General features: G+C 42.8%; 1 protein-coding gene and 2 pseudogenes across 3 annotated transcripts in view; all 3 read right to left on the bottom strand.

The window, feature by feature from the left end:
• PTPN9 (protein tyrosine phosphatase non-receptor type 9) overlaps positions 1-16,685 on the bottom strand; it is a 79,931-nt gene that overhangs the window by 42,862 nt on the left and 20,384 nt on the right. The window contains exon 2 of the mRNA XM_082452630.1: positions 1,824-1,967. Within this exon, the coding sequence (XP_082308756.1) occupies positions 1,824-1,967 (144 nt within the window). The remainder of the gene's footprint in view (positions 1-1,823; positions 1,968-16,685) is intronic.
• LOC309656361 (phosphatidylinositol N-acetylglucosaminyltransferase subunit Y pseudogene) lies at positions 10,806-12,773 on the bottom strand (annotated as a pseudogene). The gene has a single exon. The product of its transcript is annotated as a phosphatidylinositol N-acetylglucosaminyltransferase subunit Y pseudogene (transcript).
• On the bottom strand, positions 12,863-15,930 carry LOC309656359 (protein preY, mitochondrial pseudogene; annotated as a pseudogene). The gene has a single exon. The product of its transcript is annotated as a protein preY, mitochondrial pseudogene (transcript).

Below are 16,685 nucleotides of genomic sequence, written 5' to 3' on the forward strand. Positions count from 1 at the left end.
TCATTCCACTGCACTCTCATTTCCTCCCAATCTAACTATACCACCCAGAGCTCCTGCTCCAATGACCAGGACCTTCCAGTCACTGAATCCAATGGGCATTTTCAGTCCTCCTTTTACATGACAAGGTTGACCACTCACATTCTCTTTTTCCTGAGACATTCTCTATTTTTGATTAAAAAAAAAAAATACTCTCTTGGCTTTTCTATTTCTTCAGCTACTCCTTCTAAGTCTCTTGTGGGCTTTTTTTCATTCATTTGTTCACTCATTTCACTCACTGACTCATTCATTCAATCTGACAGTATTTGTCGAGCAACTATTATGTGCCAGGCACTCAGCTAAGTGCTAAGAACACTCTGGTGAATAAAACAAACTAGGTCTTTGTTTATATTCTTCCCCAATTCATCCCTAAAATCAAATTCAAATGCCTTCAGAGGCAAGGCAGCAAGTGAACAGTATGAGTGCTGGAATCACAGGAGAGTGCATGCCTTACATAAAGCATTCAAACTTAACTTTAAAAAACAACACTGGACCAAAGAAAGCAAAAAGTCTGAAATGAGGTTCTGCCCTACACATCTCCCTATTCCTCACACTCTCCCAGGATGACCTCACCCATTATCATGGCTCCAATATTCACCTCCAATATTCTACTTTGGTCACTCTGAAATCACTACTTCCAGTCCAGCCTTCTTTTCCAAACCCTAGAGTCACATCCCAACTGCTTAGAGGACATGTCTATTTGGATATCCCATTGGCACTTCAACCTTAACGTGGCCAAACTGAACTCATGACCTACTCTCTCCACGTACCTGTATCCATTCAGTGTCTCTTAATTAGTGAATGCCACCACCATTTACCACCCTGCCACCCAAGTCAGAGACCTGGAATTCTCCACTTCCCTTTCCTCACGCCAGTTTAATAAGCAACTCTGTCCTATCAATTTTACTTCTAGAATCTGCCCACTTTTTCTCTATCTCTCCTGACACTATGTTTAATGACACCACAATCATCTCTCTCCTAGTAAGTACAACAGCCTTCTAATTGGTCTGTCTCCAGTATAGCCCTTCTGGTCCATCCTCTAAATCACAGTGAAAATAATCTTTCAGAAAGCAAATCTGATCAAGGCATTCTGTTGTTTATACCTTCAATGAATTTCTCTGCCCTTAAGAAAAAGCAGATACTCTCTGATCTGGCCTTGTTTACCTGCTGCTCTATCTCCTGCCATGCCCCCCACTTGCACTCAGCATTTCTGCTCAGCTCAATTTCTCTCTTGCCACTAGGCATCTGAACTTTCTGCTCTCTCTGCCATACTCCCCTACTGTCTGATTCCTACTCATTCTTCTACTCTTAATTTAGAAGTCATTTCCTTCAGGAAAGCTTCCTTGACCCTCTTAATTAAATGTGCTTTCCACAGAACCCAGTACTGTCCTATCATAACATTTCTATAATTGTTTATTTACTCTCTTTCTAAATAGTCATCTCTGCACCGGGAACACAGTAGATATACAATAAGTATCTGTTGAATAAATGAAAGAATATTGAACAAGATGACCCACAAAATGGGCGTAAGTGAGCTTTAAACTCTTAAACTAATCCTACTGCCTCTTATCTCACTCTCCTTTTTTTTTTTTTTTTTTTAATTTATTTAGGGAGCTTCTGAATATCTTCAGAAGGATTTTCTCACTCCAAGGTAGGGCTCTTAGATGCCGATCCACTTTTTTTTAATGGGAGTAGGGAGAACCACTGTTTGTGTAGACTGTGGCAGAAACAACAGCAACATAGAGAGTCCAGGTGCCACATGGCAGGTCCATCCCTGAGGTACATACTCTGTAGGAGTGAAACAACTCTATGGCACGGAGCACATCAAACTTCCGGGCCATGAGGAACTTGACGGCCACATTCCAAGAGAGGGGGGAAACGTTGTACTGAACTGTCCACTTGTTAATCTCTTCAAGAAACTGCTTGGTGGCCTGTTTGACAAAGAAAGTAAAGGATAGTTATTAGAGAATATATTTACAGAAACAAAAAAATAAGCAAGACAAAAAATATACTTTCCCCAAGCAAGTTTGAACCCAAAGTTTACTAGAGGGAGCAGGGAAAACAAAAGTTGGAAACAGATCTGAAACCAGAAATTGTTAAAATTCATACAACTCAATGAGGCCAGAAGCCAGAGGCAGGTCCAGAGAGCAGGGCTTAGCACAGGGATGTATGAAGAAATAATGAGGGGAAGATCAAGGCTCCCAAATATGATGCAAATTACTGGCCCCAAAGCAAAAAAAAAAAACCCAGCAGAGTTTGTTTTTTGTTGTTGTTTTTTTTAAGGCTAAAAAAAAAAGTGGATGGGCCCTCTGAAGGGTTATTGCATAACGCACAGTGTAGTATAGCAGTCTCAGCTGCTGTTTTGGTCCCCTAAGCCAGTCACACAAAGTAAAACAATCAGAAAATGGTTTTAGTTTTGGAATTAGCAATACTGTTGAGAGCAGCAAAATGATTAGAAGAATTTAACAAATGTAAAGGCCAACTGCTCTTTGCACTGACTGACCCCACAGGACCTCTTTGTGCTTCATGTGGCAGCCCCCAAAACTGGACACTAGTGCCCAGAGGGTCATTAACAGCGTCTCTGGATAGTGGTTTGGGAGAGGGGTGTGGGGGTAGAGAACCTACTATTGGGGGAGAAGTGGGAATTTTCATTTTCACTGTTTAATCCCAAGCTGACAAGATGCCTATTTCCATAATTATTCCTATCTCTCGATTAGTCCATGCTCTTTTATCCTCTCACCCTATTTCTCCTTACATTTTAACCAGTCTCCGCTCTAGCCAAACCACCCTTCTGTTTCTTCATTTTAGAATAGGATTTACATCAGGATTTTTTTGCATGCATTTTCTAAATTGTTAAACGTTTTCTGCATGGCTATTTGTTCCTTTCCAATCAGAAACGTTTCTCACATATTGGTCCAAAATGTGATCAACTTGATGAGAATTCTGAAATTTAATTGATCAACCAACCAAGATGTATTAAGATGTATTTATTAAACTATTGTGGGGACTTCCCTGGTGGTCCAGTCAGTAAGACTCTGCGTTCCCAATGCCGCAATGAAGATCCTGCCTGATGCAATGAAAATCCGGCGCAGCCAAAATAAATAAATAAATAAATATTAAAAAAAAAAAAAAACTATTGTGTATTTAACTATTTGTTAATATCTGTGCTACATACAAGGAATACAAAAATGAGGTTTGTTTCAAGACGTGTAAGACCAACCTACTATGTGACCGTGGTCTCTACTTTTTCTTTACTTTTAAAAAATATTTGTTTATTTATTTATTTTGGCTGCGCCGGGTCTTAGTTGCAGTACGTGGGATCTTCTTTTGTTGCGGTATGTGGGATCTTCTTTTAGTTGTGGCATGCGGGCTTCTTAGTTGCAGCATGCGAACTCTTAGTTGTGGCATGCGAACTCTTAGTTGCGGCATGCATGCGGGATCTAGCTCCCCGACCAGGGATTGAACCCAGGCCCCCTGCATTGGGAGCGGGGAGTCTTACCCACTGAACCACCAGGGAAGTCCCGGTCTCTAAGTTTTCAATTCAAAAACAGGGGAGAGGACTTCCCTGGTGGTCCACTGGTTAAGACTCCACGTTTCCACTGCAGGGGGCACGGTTTGATCCCTGGTCAGGGAAGTTCCACATGCCACATGGTGTGGCCAAAAAAAAAAAAAAAAACAGGGGAGAAAGGGTAACAGGAATGACCTACTTCAGAGTCTTGGCAACAAGTCCTACCCTGCAAATACAATCCAAATTGCTACATATGTGTTTAAATAACTAACAAACTAGAGTCCCAGGAGAGTCAGCAATACCTCATAACAGGGCACCTGATTCATTCTCCCAATTTCTAGGAAAGGATAAAGGCACTTTACAAACCAGGGTAAAATCTAAGAGGCCTGGGGCTGCACCTGAGCTTTAGAACCCTCCAACTGAGGCAATATACCTCACATCAACTGGAAAAGGAGAGAACCAGCAAAACTAATCAGGCAAAGTGCATAAAGAGAGCCAAGAAATAAAGGCTATGAAGAAAAGCTTTCAGACGATCACTTTGGCCCAGAACCAGTTAAAGTCAGACCAGAGAAACGAGTCCCAGAGAAGACAACAGGACAAACTTAGAATGCTCCACCAGAAAACAGTTGGAGTTGCCTCTGTGGGGTGAGTGGCCAGCATCAGAATGAGGAAAGACGGAAGGGAAAAGAAGCCGGCACAGAAAGATCCCAGAAACAAAACTGCGGCAAGTCCGGAAGGTCCCAGGAGATTTTGTAAAGGCTATTTGTTTAATTAACATATCATCTTCTCAAGCCAGCTCTCTCCTGGGCATCTCTGAAGCTGCCTGTAGAATAAAACACCAGAATAACAGAATATCTTTTTCCCCTTTTTCTAATAAAAACAATCAACAGACAAAACAATATGCAGGTGGGAGGGGGAAATAGTTAAATGACCAGGAGGTGATATGAAATCCAACTATTAAGATGATTTTTCATTTCTCATAAATAAGCCACACCCCAATAAGAGACACACAGGTTTCACACACTTCCTTCCAGGTACATATTGGCTTCCTTCTTATTAAACTCAGTTCCTTCAAGGTTCTTAATGTCCTATAGCTCCCAAGAGCTGCTGCCTTGAGCTGACCTCTGTCCCCCGCTGGTCAGGATGTTGTTCTTGGCTTTAAGCATGGGAACAATTCCTCCAGATTTGGCAGGACTAGGCCTTGCATGAAGAGAGTCCAGTGTACTATAAACAGTGATGTGATATTTACAGATACAAATACACTCATACACTGCCTGCTATGTTCAGCCTCATTCTCTCTCTCCTGCATGCCCATTCCTCTGGTCAAAGAGATGAACCTCTTAGACAAGCTAGAAAGATGGTCTCATCTTCCACAGTCCCTCTCTAAACAGTTCATCAGGTCCCTCCCTCTGTCTACACAAGGGTTTGGCACAGCCACGAAGTACAGACCAATTTGTGGTTCTGTTTGTTACCAGAAAAACAAGCCCCAGATATTTTAATGAGCGATACACTCTTCAGAAGGGATCACTGAAATTCCTGAAATTAATATTCAGTGTATTTCCTGGTGAAAGAAAGAATGGGCCAAAAGGTTAAGTCACAGCTTACAAAATACTTCAGATCAAGGTGAATGATTTGAAGCTATCTAAGCTTATGAGTAATCACAAGTTGTTCACACCTGGCAGCAAAGGAGTGGTCACAGTACAAACAGCTTTGGTCTGAACTGATGTACAGAAAAACCAACATTATCACTTACAACCCTCCTCAACCAGCTTGTTAGGTATGGGTAAGATTTGTTACAGCATAGTCAAAGCTTACTGTAATTACATACTTCTCCCACAATCATGTTTAAATTGATAAAAACAAGTTTCTTGACTACGAAACCAGAGAACCACTATAAAATGGCTGAGAAATCTGTCAGTTAATTGATTACACCCTGGACACTATCTACTGGTGCTGTTATATGGTATAGAAGAGAATAAAACCAACAATATAGTCTTCATGTTATATTAAGCTCCCAAGAGCAGCTATAATTTTCAGATGAGCTCTAGGCAAGGGGCTAGCAACCCAAAAGTTCCAGAAGAATGGGCTGGCACCCTTGGTTCCACAGTTAGTACCTAAAATCCTGTATTCCAAGACAATGTGGGAAAGAGTGAAACCTACTCTTGAAATAAAGTCCTGGAATGTCAGCCATCTAACCACCAAGAAACAAGTCTAGTAGTCTAGTGGGTTTGGGAGTCAGAAAGAAGCCATCCTCTCACTCACTCCTGTATGATCTGGGCAAGTCACTTAACCTCTCTGAGCCTCTATTTCTTCATGAAAAGATAAGGCTTGAACAAGACAACAGAGAGGAAGCATTCACCACACTACCTGGCACTTGGTAGGCAGTCTCTGAATGGATGTTCATCCTTTCTTCTTTTTTTTAAAATTTATTTTATTTATTTATTTTTGGCTGTGTTGGGTCTTTGTTGCTGTTCGCGGGCTTTCTCTAGCTGCGGCGCACGGGGGCTACTCTTTGTTGAGGTGCGTGGGCTTCTCACTGCAGTGGCTTCTCTTGTTGCAGAGCACGGGCTCTAGGCGCACGGGCTTCAGTAGTTGTGGCTCGCGGGCTCTAGAGCGCAGGCTCAGTAGTTGTGGCGCACAGGCTTCGTTGCTCTACAGCATGTGGGATCTTCCTGGGCCAGGACTCGAACCCATGTCCCCTGCATTGGCAGGTGGATTCTTAACCACTGCGCCACCAAGGAAGCCCATTCTCTTTTTTTCTTAACTCCAGTCATTCCACACTAAAACTTCTTTCAACAGAGAGTTCCTCAAAATCAAGTGACCTTTGTTGTTTCTCTTTAGCCTGTAGCAATTCAATCTCTCTAATCCATTTTATCCAAAAGCATAAATTTAAATTAGAAACCTCCAATATGCGTTCAACTGTAATACAAAAGTCTTTAAAGGAGCGACTTATCCTCATTCAGGGCTCTGTGGCAACATAGGAAAAGCCAGGTCCAGAAGTATTTATACCCCTGCTCCCATCTCTAAATGGTTTTGTCCCTACACTGACAGCTCTGGAGATTAACACTGCCATCCTGAGCACTAATCCTTTTTAACAGCATCAAACTGACTTGAGAGTATTTCTCATCATAATACAAGAACAATTTTGTGCAGGACAAACACCATGCAAAAAATGCAATCAGTCACCCTGCACTGAATACCTAAATAAGGAAAGTGATTCAGTATAAGACTCAGTGTCTGCCTTTTACCAAATGTGAGGTTACCTCCGTATTTCAGCAAATATGCCATTTCCCCATTAATTTCAGTGACAGATGCATTAGTAAATTAAGTTCCTCTTATGCCTGTTTTCCCACCTTGCCTTCATTGTGAATTTTCTTGGTATGTCTAGTAATCCCTTTAGTCCACATCAATCTGCCAGGAAACAGAATCTGAGCTAAAATACACTAGCTTGCTATAATGCAGCAAGGTGAAGTTTGCTGAATTTTCAACCTAAAAACTACGCTCTTGGGACTTCCCTGGTGGTTGCAGTGGTTAAGAATCCGCCTGCCAATGCAGGGGACACAGGTTCGATCCCTGGTCCGGGAGAATCTCACATGCCGCGGAGCAACTAAGCCCGTGCGCCACAACTACTGAGCCTGCGCTCTAGAGCCCGCGAGCCACAACTACTGAGCCCGTGTGCCGCAACTACTGAAGCCCGCGTGCCTAGAGCCCATGCTCTGCAACAAGAGAAGCCACCGCAATGAGAAATGAGAAGCCCACGCACCGCAATGAAGAGTAGCCCCCGCTCTCCACAACTAGAGAAAGCCTGCGCACAGCAATGAAGACCCAATGCAGCCCAAAAATTAATTAATTAAAAAAAAAAACTACACCTTTTCCTTTGGCCCTCTGTTATTGTGCCAAACATAGAAATAAAACTAGTCTCTTTGAATTAATATTTACTGGTTAATCTCAAATAATTTCATTTTATCAGGAAAATTTTGCCTTTTCTTAAAATGTGATTTTAAAAGAGCCAGAGCTGGGCTTCCCTGGAGGCACAGTGGTTAAGAATCCAGCTGCCAATGCAGGGGACAGGGGTTCAAGCCCTGGTCTGGGAAGATCCCACATGCCTCGGAGCAACTAAGCCCATGTGCCACGACTACTGAGCCTGCGCTCTAGAGCCCGTGAGCCACAACTACTGAGCCCAAGTGCTGCAACCACTGAAGCCTGTGTGTCTAGAGTCTATGCTCCGCAACAAGAGAAGCCACCGCAATGAGAAGCCCACGCACCGCAATGAAGAGTAGCCCCCACTCCCCACAACTAGAGAGAGCCGGCACACAGCAATGAAGACCCAACACAGCCAAAAATAAATAAATAAATAAATAAATAAATTTTTTAAATTAATTAATTAATTTTAAAAAGAGCCAGTGCTGGGACTTTCCTGGTGGTCCAGTGGTAAAGAATCCGCCTTCCAATGCAGGGGACATGGGTTCGATCCCTGGTTAGGGAACTAAGATCCCACACACCAGGGGGACAACTAAAGCCCACATACCACAACTACTGAGCTTGCGCGCCTCAACTAGAGCCCACGTGCTGCAAACTACTGGCTCGCGTGCCACAACTAGAGAAAAGAAAACCCACAGGCCACAACTAGAGAGAAGCCTACGCACCACAACAAAGAGCCGAAGCACCGCAACGAAAAAAGGCATGCGGGTGCCTCATAGAAGATCCCGCGTGCCACAACTAAGACCTGACGTAGCCTAAAATAAATAATAAATAAATCTTTTAAAATAAATAAATAAAATAAAAGAGCCAGTGCTTGCTTTCTTTTTTTTTTCTTTTATTATTTTTTTATTGCCTTATATCTGAGGTTTACAACAGTGCTTGGCACTCAGCAAAAATGTAGAAATACTTGAATGAATAATTAATAACAAGTAAAGGATGGATAAGCAATTCTTCAAAGAAACTCAACTGGCCAATAAAGTTACAGAAAATATTCAACCTCATTAGTAATCATGGAAATGTAACCAAAACCAGCCAAGGTTTTTCATCCCCACCCACCCCGCTCAATGCTACTACCTAGTGTTGGTGAGGGTTCAGCAAAGGCACTCAAGCAATCACTAAAAGACTATAAAAAACAGCATATTCTTTGACCCCGCAATTTCACTCCCAGAAAAAAAACCTGGATCTGTGAACGTTTTCATCAATAAGGATAATTAACAATAACAAAACAGTACAAATACCTCAAAATATAAATTGGTGAAACAATGGTAGTACACAGAATGTAACATTAAGATGGAAAAATGCTCATTAAACATTAACACATTAACACAGATCATTAACAAATAGGTAACAATAGAATCTCATTTTCATTTCTTTTTTTTTTTTAATTAATTAATTTATTTATTTATTTTATTTTTGGCTGTGTTGGGTCTTCGTTTCTGTGCGAGGGCTTTCTCTAGTTGCGGCAAGCAGGGGCCACTCTTCATCGCGGTGCGTGGGCCTCTCACTATCGCGGCCTCTCTTGTTGCGGAGCACAGGCTCCAGACGCGCAGGCTCAGTAGTTGTCGCTCACGGGCCCAGTTGCTCCACGGCATGTGGGATCTTCCCAGACCAGGGCTCGAACCCCTGGTCCCTGCACTGGCAGGCAGATTCCCAACCACTGCGCCGCCAGGGAAGCCCTCATTTTCATTTCTTAAAGTCTGAATATATAAAAGTATGAAAATGTTTGCAGTAGTTATTACCACCACTAAGTGTTAAGATGGACACTCTGAAATCTTGGTGTTCTCCTGTATTTCCCCAGTTTTTCCAATAAACATGCGTTACTTTTGTAGTCAGAAAAAAGGGGAGGGGAAGGTTTGGGAGTAAATTTGACAAATCAGTTTTGAAGTACTGAGTCCCTAGCGAAGTATTCTCCCCCAAGACTGCCACCCTTAAACCTTAGTAACTCTGCTACTAATTCAAATCACTATAGCAGTGGTGCTGTTTGGGCACCCAAACTTTAAATGAAGCTAGAGGTGGAGCAATATTAAATTCAGCACTTCTAACTGCTGAAGTAACCACTCTGCTCGATCCCAGCTCTACAACTTACTAGCTCTGTGCTGTTTCCTTATCTGTTAAAAGTGATAAGAGTACCCTGCTCATAGGAACGTTGAGGTTTAAATGAATTAATGTTTCATTTATAATAGAACCCAACATATGTAAAGCCTTACTTGTAAGAGCCAGTGCTTTTTTTTTTTTTTAATTAATTAATTAATTTATTTTTGGCCGTGTTGGGTCTTCGTTGCTGCACGTGGGCTTCCTCTAGTTGCGGCGAGCGGGGGCTACTCTTCATTGAGGTGCACAGGTTTCTCACTGCGGTGGTTTCTCTTGTTGCAGAGCACGGGCTCTAGACACACAGGCTTCAGTGGTTGCAGCACTTGGGCTCAGTAGTTGTGGCTTGCAGGCTCTAGAGCACAGGCTCAGTAGTCATGGCACACGGACTTAGTTGCTCCGCGGCATGTGGGATCTTCCCAGACCAGGGCTCGAACTCATGTCCCCTGCATTGGCAGGTGGATTCTTAACCACTGCGCCACCAGGGAAGTCCCCAGTGCTTTCTTAAATAGGGTTTTACTGCATCTTGGAAGGAAAAAGTTTTACTTCTGATTTTATCATGTTATCAAATAATGTAAGAAAATCTGCAAAAAAAAAAAGGAAGAGGTCAGCCAGCAGGTGCCCCTACGACTGAACGGCTGAGGGTGGGCTGCCGTCAGTCTCTGCAGGCCGGGTCAGGCCTCCTGAGAGTCTAAGGTGGTCCACTGTGCATAAGCATTGGTGGTCCTGCACAGGGCCCCATGCTGAACACCATGAGTTAGAAGCTGGGGGACAGAGGGCTTAGAGATGTTTGAGGGACATCCTTAACCTACATAAAATGTTGGAGGTTGAGGTGAAAAATATGGCTTTGATATCTTCATGGAAGACTGCATTATTTCGGGACTTCCCTGGTGGTCCAGTGGTTAAGAATCCGCCTTCCCATGCAGGGGATGTGGATTCGATTCCTGGTCGGGGAACTAAGATCCCACAAGCCTTGGGGCAACTAAGCCCACGCACTGCAAGTACTGAGCCCACGCGCCACAACGAAAAATCCTGCATGCCGCAATGAAGATCCCACATGCTGCAACTAAGACCAGACGCAGCCAAATAAATAAATACATAAATAAATATTTTAAAAAGACTGCATTATTTCAATCCTGAATCTGGTTCAGTTCCCTTATTGACTTATTACTATATTTAAAAATGTTTGTTTAATTAAAAAAAAAAAAAAGGGGGCTTCCCTGGTGGTGCAGTGGTTGAGAATCTGCCTGCCAATGCAGGGGACACGGGTTCGAGCCCTGGTCTGGGAAGATCCCACATGCCGCGGAGCAACTAAGCCCGTGAGCCACAATTACTGAGCCTGTGTGTCTGGAGCCTGTGCTCCGCAACAAGAGAGGCTGCGACAGTGAGAGGCCCGCGCACCGCAATGAAGAGTGGCCCCCGCTTGCCACAACTGGAGAAAGCCCTCACACAGAAACGAAGACCCAACACAGCCATAAATAAATAAATAAATAAATAAAATTAAAAAAAAAAAAAGAAATTGAAAATTGTATTAAAAAAAAAATTAGCTAAAAGAAAAAAAAAAAAAGGAAAAGGTCAACCAAAATCTCATCATCCTACAGCTGTTTTCATGTTTTAATCATTTAAAAGTGGACTTCCCTTGTGGCGCAGTGGTTAAGAATCTGCCTGCCAATGCAGGGGACACAGATTCGAGCCCTGGTCTAGGAAGATCCCACATGCCGCAGAGCAACTAAGGCCACGAGCCACAACTACTGAAGCCTACGCGCCTAGAGCTCGTGCTCCGCAACAAGAGAAGCCACTGCAATGAGAAGCCCACACACTGCAATGAAGAGTAGCCCCCGCTCGTTGCAACTACAGACAGCCCGCGCGCAGCAACAAAGACCCAACGTGGCCAAAAATAAATAAATATATTTTTTAAAAAATAATAATTTAAAAGTTAAAGTCAACAGAAAAATACTAATAAATATATACTTTTCTAAGTTTATGTCCCCACAACCACCACACACACACACACACACACACACACACACACACAGAGACACATGTTGGGGGAAGGGAAGAAGAAAGAGGGACTATTCAAGTATACATTGTTTTAGTTCAGAGACTTGTTTCCTCTCTGGCAACCTTCCATGACTAGTAGCAGTAGTATCCCCCTTCAAGGCAAGAGCACAGCAGAGCTCTTTCAGGCATCCACTCGTGCAGTCAGTCAAGCATTCACAAGTATTTGCTGAGGGCCTACTCTACGCTAAGCAGTACAGTAGCTGTTGAGGAGACAATTTAGAGAGATAAAGACCCATTCTGAGCAGGTTACAGTCATTTAAACATGGAGACATGTATAAATGGATCAGCATCATATAATTTGATAAGTGCTAAGACAGATCTATGAACAGAGTACTACGGGATTCAAACTCTCTAAGAGAATTAAAAACAAATCTTTTCTTTTTTTTTGGCAAATACATGAAATTTCCATTTTATTACAGTTTTATACCACATGAGTTCAAATGCATTTCTCTACAACTACTCCAACAGAGCTCCTCTGGAATTACTTCAGTCATCCTTAACATGTGACTTTACCAGACTTTGAATGTAAAATAAACATATAAAATTTCAAATTAGTAACTTTTAATTATGAATGCGATATGAAATAAAGCCATCAGATGATGGCTGGGGCTGTTAACGTCCAACAAGACACTTTGTTGAAATGTTTCTTCTGATACCCCAGGTATGAATGAGAACCTTCAAAAAACAAGGGCAGACCAAAGTACAATAAAGAAGCCTCTGCAGCTTAAGCCTCCTATAGTCCTAAACCTCTGACAGAAGCTAGGCAATGCATCTTTCTTGCAAATTAAGTGGGTTTCCAGTATTTCCATGTACTTGAGCTTTCAGAGACAGACACTCAGCATATCATTAGGATATACCATCTTGGCCCTGGTTGTATTAATTATGCCTGAAGAGTTTAATACCCATCCAAGTCCAAAGGTGGAAGAACACAGAAACGGGTATGGTAATCGGCAAGAGCAGACTGTAAAAGCACAGGCTGGTTGTGCTAGTGCAGCCCTGTGGGAAGTTTTCTTCCACAGAGGACGAGTATAACAGTCCTGCTAAAGAGACCAATGGAATAAGGACAATCAACGTAGGAAGAGAGAGAAACATTCTTTTCCTCCACTTATTACCCGTCACTCTGACTTTTTAAAAGGTGGATGGTATTTAGAAAATTTAGTTGTGTGTGTTGTTATTTTTAAGTATGATCTAATGCTGCTCCATTTCTTCTTGCTTCTTATTTTGATGTGTCATCCTAGCTGCCTGTGGTATCATATTAGGTATCCCATCAATAATTGGATAGGCTATTCCTAACTCTTCGTTAATCAATTCATTTGTCGATGCTTCGTATCTGAGCAGCTTCTTGGAGAGCGGGCACACCAGGAACTCCAGCAGTGCTGGGTCGAAGGCGCAGGGAGGTTTCCTCGTCCTCTCGCTCTTGTCTGTGGACGGCCGCGACACCAACATGTGCAGACACCTCTGGGCGACCGCGGACGGCTGTGCACGTGTCCCCCACAGCGCTGAGGCGAGCCGGTCGCACACTCCGCTCAGCATGTTCTGGCCAACAACAAATCTTTTTAAAAGAGTGCCTTGAAGGATGAATAGAAATTTGCCAGGAAGAGACAAGAATTCTTGTTAGAGAAAACAAAATGTGTAAAGGCAGAGTCATGAAAGAACAGGGCTTACTGGGGGATACAGTGTAGCCAGTGTGTCCAGTGTATATGACAGAGAATGACGGGAGATGAGCTGACACGGAGGCTGAGCCACACAGGAAAGGCCCATGATCCTATACACATGAAGGACTCAACAGAGATTTTTTTTTTTCTGGCTGTGTTGGGTCTTCGTTTCTGCACGTGGGCTTTCTCTAGTTGCAACGAGCAGGGGCTACTCTTTGTTGCGGTACAGGGTTTTCTCATTGCGGTGGTATCCCTTTGTTGCGGAGCACAGGCTCTAGGCGCGTAGGCTTCAGTAGTTGCGGCACGTGGGCTCAGTAGTTGTGGCACACGGGCTTAGATGCTCCGCAGCATGTGGGATCTTCCCAGACCAGGGCTCAAACCCATGTCCCCTGCACTGGCAGGCAGATTCTTAACCGCTGTGCCACCATGCAAGTTCCTTAACAGAGATTTTTAAGAGAAGGTATGAAATACATTTAGTCCTCCTCTCCCAGCTAAAAATGACTCTGCCAGCAGTGGGGAAGCCAGACCAGAAGGAAAAAATCTAGCAGCAGGGAGGGAAGTTCCTAGCACTGTGCCTGGCATAAATAAATATCTCTAATAATATCTAATAAATATGTATGAATGAATAATGAACAACAGAACTCTAAAGAACATTAACATTTAGAGGGCAGAGGAGGAAAAACCAAGGAACTTTTAAGATTCACTTTTAGAAGTACTAGTGACCACTGAGCATCAAAGAAATGTGAATGAAAAAACAAGAGTTGTCAAATATCCCCTACACACAGACATACAAAAAATACCTACAGGCTCAGATGGTTTTTATGCCATATTCTATTAAACCTTCATGCTCCAGGTAATTCTGATGTTGTAGAAAGAGCAGTATAACAGAGGACAAATACATCATAACCAAAGAGGGCTTATCCCAGGAATGAAAAGACAGTTTAACCTATGGACATCTACCAACACAATTTTCTATATTACCAGATACTAAAGGAGAAAACGTATATAACCTTCTCAACAGATGCTGAAAATGCACTGAATAAAATTCAATACCCATTATGATTTTGTTTAAAAATGAGCAAACTAGGGACCTTCCCTGGTGGCGCAGTGGTTAAGAATCCGCCTGCCAATGCAGGGGACACAGGTTCAATCCCTAGTCCGGGAAGATCCCACATACTGTGGAACAACTGGGCCCATGCGCCACAACTACTGAGCCTGTGCTCTAGAGCCTACGAACCACAACTACTGAGCCCACGTGCCACAACTACTGAAGCCCGCGGGCCTAGAGCCCGTGCTCCACAACAAGAGAAGCCGCCGCAACGAGAAGCCCGCGCATCTCAAGGAAGAGTTGCCTCGGCCGCAACCAGAGAATAGCCCGCACGCAGCAAGGAAAACCCAATGCAGCCAAAAATAAAAAAGAATAAATAATAATTTTTTAAAAAATGCTGAGTCCAGATAACCATGAAGGAAGGCTTAACACCATCCTCCTGTGAAACCACATGGGACTGGTTCTGAAATTCGAGACTCTTCCATCTATTACACATCAAGCATTGTGCAAGAACCAAAAAGAATGAAAGCTAACTGCTATTAAAGGATTAACATCACAATGGGAACTGAATAGCAGGAAACCAAAAATAGGGCTGACCAAGTAAAGCTTCCCATAAGAGTCCAAAGCTTCAAGCAATACTGAAGGGCTGGAGCTAATTGAGCTATTAAACATGAAAAGCTCCTCAGTGTTAATAACTTCCTACCAGGGGAAGTGAAGTCCTAGGGTTTATCAGCACTCCACCAGCCAAGTGTGAAGGCCCCAGACCAGAAATAGCTGTTCTCCAATACCTGAGGAACAAAAAATGTTCTATTCTTTTCAAAGTGCTATTTCTATCTCCCTTGGCTCATGGTTCCCTTCATAAGTAGAGAGCATTGATCACATATTATAGTAAAGGCAATTCAATCCATTCATTTTTTAGAGCAAGACTTTGCCCCTCCCAGTTCACATAGGCCAAAGAGCGTGGTCCAGTAAGAAACAGCAAAGGTAGCAACCATCTGTGAAGCATTTTAACATGCACCAGAGAAGGAACTGTACATACGTCATACTCAACAGCCTTGGCACACTGAGTATTATTAACCACATAAAGAAATCAAAGCATACAGAGCCTAAGCAAACTGCCCAAGGTCACTCAACTAATAAATGGCATAGCTGAGGTTTTGAGGTTTGAATTCAAAACTTTTCAAATTCCACAGTCTTTCCACTCACTAAGTGGCCTTGAGAAATACAGGATACACATCATGCATCTCATCAGCAGATATGTTATCTGACATATATATTATGACATATATACCAAGTCGTGTCTTTGTCTATGCACAAAATTACTTTGGAAGGATATACAAGAAACTGGTAACGTTGGTTGTCTCAGAGAACTAGGTGGCTGAGAGACATGGCAAGAAGGAGAATATTTACCAAATTCTCCTCTGTACCTTTTTAAGTTTAAATCATGTGACTATATTATCTACCCCCAAAATAAAATGTATCAATTTTATATAGTCTTTAACTAAAATATATATATAATAAGGATATCTGAACATAATGTTTTAGAAAGTACTTTAGGGAATTCCCTGGCGGTCCAGTGGTTAGGACTCAGTGCTTTCACTGCTGGGGCCCAGGTTCAATCCCTGGTCGGGGAACTAAGATCCCACAAGCCACGTGGCAGGGGTGGGGGGGTACTTTAAACTATGCCACCAAATGATGAGTTTGTTGATAGTCTATAGTCTTCCTATCAAGGCCAAAGATAATGAGTTAGGGAGCTCTACAAAGGGGTAAAGGATTAAAGTTGCTTTTAGGAGCTTTAGCACTAAACGGGATGCTCCAAGGCACTGCAGAAATTGTGCTGCACTCGCTTTCCTGCTGGAGGTTTTTTGCCAACAGCATGTTTACTAAACATAAGCTGGCATCTCTATTCTCAGGCTTAAATACCACTCTCCAGACAAAGGTTATCAAAGAGGATGAAGAACTCCCAGAGACAATGGAGGAAATAATTCAACAAGAAAATAAGGAAGTAAACATTTCTAAATTGTCACAGGAGAAAATTCATGTCAAGAGGTTGAGGGGCAGAAGAATATAACACAGAATAGAAACATAGAAAAAAACAGAAATCTGGAGAATAAACAGGAAGCTCCTCACCATCAGCAAGTGCAAAGTCATCCAGCTTCCCAGAAGGAGCCGGGGCTGGGGGGAGTGGCGGGGGGAGGGTGCATAATTGGTCACTCCCTATAAGGAAGAACCCAAAGGCAGCTTGCCAACTGCTACCCATTCCAGCTGGTCAATAAGGGGGTGAACCACACAACCAGAAGAACCCTGG

The sequence above is a fragment of the Balaenoptera physalus genome (genome assembly GCF_965194825.1).
Source record: "Balaenoptera physalus genome assembly, chromosome: 2".
NCBI lineage: Eukaryota > Metazoa > Chordata > Mammalia > Artiodactyla > Balaenopteridae > Balaenoptera > Balaenoptera physalus.